Source organism: Mercenaria mercenaria, unplaced genomic scaffold (genome assembly GCF_021730395.1).
Source record: "Mercenaria mercenaria strain notata unplaced genomic scaffold, MADL_Memer_1 contig_4928, whole genome shotgun sequence".
NCBI classification, from domain to species: domain Eukaryota; kingdom Metazoa; phylum Mollusca; class Bivalvia; order Venerida; family Veneridae; genus Mercenaria; species Mercenaria mercenaria.
The window spans coordinates 32777-39054 of NW_026463197.1; the positions used below are offsets into that span (position 1 = coordinate 32777).

General features: G+C 35.2%; 1 protein-coding gene across 1 annotated transcript; it reads right to left on the minus strand.

The window, feature by feature from the left end:
- Positions 1-480: 480 nt before the first annotated feature.
- On the minus strand, positions 481-2196 carry LOC123536492 (uncharacterized). Its single transcript, XM_045319700.2, has one exon. The coding sequence runs from the start codon at positions 2194-2196 to the stop codon at positions 481-483; it is 1716 nt and encodes a 571-aa protein (XP_045175635.2).
- Between the last annotated feature and the right edge of the window lie 4082 nt (positions 2197-6278).

Sequence of the window (6278 nt, forward strand, 5' to 3'; positions counted from 1 at the left end):
GAAACATGTGGCTCATATTACTCAGGTGAGCGATTCAGGGTCATCATGACCTTCTTGTTAAAATATTAGATATTTTTAGATGACAAACTTGTTAAATTAAGAGATCCTGGGTGCCATAAAACACCATGCACTTTAACTAAAATCCTGTATCTTCCCCGGAAAACGATTATTTTTATATATATGTACATGTACAACATAAATAGAACATGTAACAAAACTCAGAATCTGATTATATTATTATATTATCAATAGTTCAGTCAAAGTTAAACTGCTTCAAACTTCATTAAACAGTTATAACTGTTTTCTAGTCTATCACTTTTGTGTAAGCGGTTAAAAATTGTTCTCTAATTATTAGGGATTAAATGTTTAGAATTATTTCATCCATTTCTGTAACATCTTTTAAAGAATGCATATGAAATATGAATGACACAATGTTGTATTTTTACATGACCCAAACTGTTTGTTGTGTCATAAAACTCATTATATTGAACTCAACACAATCATCTGATTATCCATACATCCGACATAGACCTCATGTGCATCACGATTATAGCACAGAGAGTACGGGTATGACAGATCATCTATCATTGTGTGACATTGCTTCAAATCACCCGAGATACGATATATGCTGCCATTTCCTACACTGCAACACACCAGCAAGGATCCATCGTCTAGCATCATCATTCCCTCTGGTGATATAAAGTCTTTGTTTTTGTATTCAGCAGATATGTCACCTTGTAATGTTATACTAAAGACACTGTCGCTATCACAGTCACTGATGAAGATATGTCTCAGATCCTTACTCAGCAGTAAGTAGTATGGTGAGACAAATATCTTATTATCCAGTTTAATTGTGTTCTGTACGTTACCTTGTGTATCTGTAACATATACACACTTTGGATAACTGCTAACTATATAGAGATGTTCCTCATGATAAGCTATACCTCTACAATATCCTTTAACTGGAAATTTGCGGACAGTTGACAGTTTATCTGCTGTTGTCATTATAAGGATTTCTTTCTTCTCTAGCATTGTCACAGCAATATGGTCCTGGGGCATTACTGCAATGTCCCATGGATCTGAAGAAAGTGTTGTCTCTACTATTATAGCTTTGTTTTTTATGTCAACAACTTTCAGCTTCTTATTGTAAAATTCAGCCGCCACAAGTTTGTTAGAAGACAGAACAACACATCCTGTGATCCAGCACAAAATTTGATCAGATTTCGTCTTTATATTTATATTTTCTTTGCGGGTTAATTTGTCGATAGGTTTCCTACCCTTTGAAGTTACCACAGAGGAAGAGAGAGTGAGCTTTCCAAATGCATTTTGTCTTGAAAGCATGTTTGTCAGGTCTTGGTTTTGATCAAATGTGTATTGCATGTTTGCTTTTTCTAAACTCCTGTCTGCCTCCTTTATTTCGTCTGACTTTAGTTTGGATTTAGCTTGTTTCATTGTAATGTAAAGTTGTCCATTCTGCTTAGAGGCTTTGTAATCTTGAAGTCTCGACTGTAGTTGTTTGATATCTGAAGAAATGTTTGTACATGTTTCAAGTATATTCTTTACTGTTTGTTTATCTGTGGACTTCTTTTTGTCAGCATCCGTCTGGATTTGCTTTTGTAGTTGGTCTAAACGATCATTTATCTCTTTGCGAAACATTGAAATTTCTTTGAGTAGCTTATCATAGCAAGAATCTAATTCTTTTTCTCTATTTGAAGCCTGTTTTATAATATTATCAGCCTCATTTACTTTTTGATCAAGCTCCCTTAGTAACTCTTTGAACTCTGTACTATCCCCGATACCTGCACATTTATCAGGTATATAGTCAATATCACATGCTCTGTGATTCAGGACGATACAATCGTTGCAGCCGAGAGCTTCGTGTTTTGGACAGAAAAATTTAATTACTTCCTTTTTGTGCACTTGACACTTCTCGGTGCATTCGTCTGACACCTTGCTAACAGCATGTTTAGCCATATTATCTTTGTTTACCAGCTGATGGTGTTTGTTCGCCTTTAACCTTTGATGATAAGCAAAGCAGTTCTTACACAAGTGTTCTTGACAGTCCACACAAAATCCATGAGCTTCTATTTGCTGACCAATCGCCAAACATGGTTCACATCTATGGTCAAAGTCCTCTGCTGAGCCTTTGGATATGGAACCTTGAAAATCGGCAACCTTTCTACCCGATACTGCCATATTGGATCTTTAAAGGTCAAACTTTGAACTAGTGTTGAATTTTAGATTGATAAAATGTCTGTTTATATTGCTCAAATAATTGTTACTAAGTAAAGTAATCCGCAACACGACAAATAATTTCCCGTTGAAAGAAACACCGGAGATAAATGTGTGTAAAATGAAAAGAAATTTAGAAAAATAAAACACTTTCTGTAGTTACGGTTAACATTAACCTAATTTTACTTCCTTTTCAAGAACGAGTCTATAAATATCATGTCCTAAATAAATTGAACTTTATTGTTACAGTAGTCAAGGGCAAATAAAACCATGTCTACCCCAAATAAACTTTAATAAGTTATCACCCCTCTGTATGTTATTGAAAAAAAGTCTTTTTATTACTGTGAAAGTTTTAAATCGAGCAGCATAGCGGCCCGACAGACTACTTGTAGTGTATTTATTGTGACTTTGCAACAGAACATTTGAGAGTAGACTTACTACACAGAAATTAAAAAAAAAAGTTACTGTCCAATTTGTGGTTAATTTATGCTCAATGAAATACATGAAACAATTTTTTTAATTATTCTGGAAGGGTCTGGTGACCTGGTGGACTCGTGTATTTATCGTAAAGTAATGATTTAGAAAATACGAATTGTTTAGAAAAAAAAACTGAACTGTGAAAACAAATGTTTTATCTCAGTAAAGCACAAAAAATGAATGTTTTGATAGCTTAAATCGTGGATACAATATATAAATTGATTGACATTTAGAGTAAAATGTTCATCATCCGGCCAGTCAAAGCAAGATAAGAGACTATGTACAAATGCAATAAATATTAATAGGTTATTATGCTTCAAGGTAGTGAACCCGCATGTACATCCGAATGATGGTTCGGCACTCGGCATTTTAGGGAGTATTATTTAGGCGTATGTCCCGAGAATGTCAAACTTCTTAAGAGAAAACATAATCACACAGGAATTGAGGGGCCACTGCCTTAAACATGTAAGTCACATCCAACTGGAAAATAAAAAATGGATGTAAATATAAATATATGAAATGCTTGATGAAGACGTGTCTTCAGTATCTAGCAACCTATTTTGCGACATTGGTTAATCTTGCATTCTTTAAGCTTGACGGTTTTTCAAAACAAAATATATATCAGAAACACACATGCAATATACATGATTTTATTTCATTATGTTAAATGCCAAATTCAAAGCACAAAAGACCCTCTTTGTCAGATATGAATAAAATATGAAAACGCGCTTATCATATTTTATGTAAATGGAATATTATAGCCGCTCAAAGTCTGGATGAAAAGCCAGCCAGAAAATCTAACCGTGTAATCAGCTAGATCCTGGGAAAGAAGTAAGCTAACCAGAAGACAATCAAGCGCACTTTCTACACAAAATACAATTTTTACTAAAGAATTATTAAGATATTAGGCACGGCATTACACTTTTACTTTCTTGCAAATGGTTTTACCGCACAGCACAAGAGACAACATGACGAAACGAACGAGTGACATCCTCCATTATTCTACGGGTGACGGTAATAATACTAAAAGACATGCAACGAGCCATGAACCAAGGCAAAGCTGTAGCGGTAGAAAGACAGTAACAAGTGACATTTAACACTTTTACTTTCTCGCGAACGGTACAATACACAACAGACTATCATGAGATACAAGCGGTACCCTCCATTCATCTACGGGCGACCGTAATAATAATGAACAATATAAAACGAATTGAGGACCAATGCAGCCGTTTCGAGGCAGCAGCAAGAATCAGCAAGGCTATATGCAACATCTAAAAGGCTATGTATAACTGACGCAAAACTACTTATAACTGACGCAAAGCTATGTAGAACTGCAAACCTATGCATGTAAAGCTATATGTAACTGATGCAAAGCAATGATTAACCGACGCAAAGCTATTTATAACAGACGTAAATCTATGTTTAACTGACGCAAAGCTATGTATAACTAACGCAATTAAAGCAATGATTAACTGACGTAAAGCTATATGTGTAACTGACGCAAAGCAAGGATTAACCGACGCAAAGCTTTTTATAACAGACGCAAAGCTATGTTTAACTGACGCAAAGCTATGTATAACTAACGCAATTAAAGCAATGATTAACTGACGTAAAGCTATGTGTAACTGACGCAAAGCAATGACTAACCGACGCAAAGCTATGTATAACTGACGCAAAGAAATGATTAACTGAAGCAAAGCTATGTGTAACCGATGCAAAGCAATGTATAACTAACACAAAGCTATGTATGTGTAACTGGCGCAAAGCAATGATTAACCGACGCAAAGCTTTTTATAACTGACGCAAAGCTATGTTTAACTGACGCAAAGCTATGTATAACTAACGCAATTAAAGCAATGATTAACTGACGTAAAGCTATGTGTAATTGACACAAAGCAATGATTAACCGATGCAAAGCTATGTATAACTGACGCAAAGAAATGATTAACTGAAGCAAATCTATGTGTAACCGATGCAAAGCAATGTATAACTAACACAAAGCTATAACTGACGCAAAGCTATGTGTAACTCTTTGGTCTGTATATTTTTATTTTCGTATAGTAACCGTTTAGTCTTCTTATACTGTGATTCGGTGTTGTCATTCAATATCAACCCATCCAATGTTCTGTGATTACAGAATTATGTTTGAACCTGCGTTGGGGGTGTGTTTGTGGGTGGTTGGGGTGAGGGTGGTGAAGGTGTTGCCTCTGCATGTGATGAACATAAGGAATTAAATCAAAGGCCTGAAGGGTCTGAGTCGGCTAATGATTGATGTACTGACAGTATAGTCTACCAGTTTCAGTTTGTTTTTAGTTTTTTTCTTAAAATTTCATAACACAGCTCGATATTTACCCAAAATATTATATCCGGATACGATTACACTTTTCTCCAGTTTCAACAATATACTTTACAAATTGTGATGATACGAAGACATTTAGCAGCAATTGGCAGTATCTGACATTGAAGTTTACGGTTAAATTACCTCTTATTTAAATCTTTTCATAAAAAAGTTGTTTCGTTTCGTGAAAGCAGCCAAACATAGACGATCTACTTTCGATTTCAAAAACTACAAGAAAATACAATTTAATGTTTCGCCGATTTGTTTATTTCTCGAAAAATAAGAATTAAAATCATTTTTAATATCAGTAGTAACTAAACAAACCAGTAAGAGCTTCTTCTTCCGATAATTTATCCGTTTACTGACTGCAAAATTCAACCCACGCAAAGTTTATAGAAATCATACGATGCGTGTTTACGTTCAATGTGGGTGAATTAAGGCTGATCGGCTGTTACCTAACGCATCCAGACGATTCAGATTTTGTTTTTAAAAAAGCATTGTGTGCGTTTCTGTAATTTTATATACGTTTTTATACGCTTAGAAATTATTAGACATGCGTATTTGCATTATTTCTATACGTAATTTACGCTTATACGCATCTTATCTGGAGCCCTGTGGAACTATTTTTTGTCTTTCGCTGGATGTTACCCAAGCTTTGTAAGCCTGCGCAATTCTTAAAATGCACATTTATGCTTAATGAGTTACATTCGAGTATTGCACAATTACAAGTCATAAATATGACAGATTACATCGTATATTGGTCATAGCAAAGGGAATTGACACAACTTAACTTCATTCATGCAGTGAACTGTTTGAAGTTTGAGAAATCTAATGGAACTACATCCCTTCACGTGTTATTCGGTCCATTTATAGAATCGCTGAACAGCAAGGACTCGTCAAAAGGTTTTCAGCCTTTAGCCGACTCAAAAAGGGCAAAGATCCATTAAGAATCTCCAAGAACGCAGCTTTCTCGGAAAGAAACCCAACACAGCATGTATACATGACTGAAATTAAACGAAAGTACATAGACAATGTACAACAATTAGACAATGTTACATGGAAATCACCAGTCAGTCACAAACAACATTTGGAGCTTGAACTCGTTTATAGAACGCACCAAAACTTATTCTTAAACTTGGCCGCTTTTCAAAGTCGTAGAACTTGATGATTTATCCCCATCAGGGGATTCCCTAACACCCAAAAACGCAAACATGTCCGTGTTTAAATACTC

Excerpts from the sequence above, each read along its gene's own strand:
- LOC123536492 (XM_045319700.2), bottom strand. The coding sequence starts at position 2,196 with ATGGCAGTATCGGGTAGAAAGGTTGCCGATTTTCAAGGTTCCATATCC.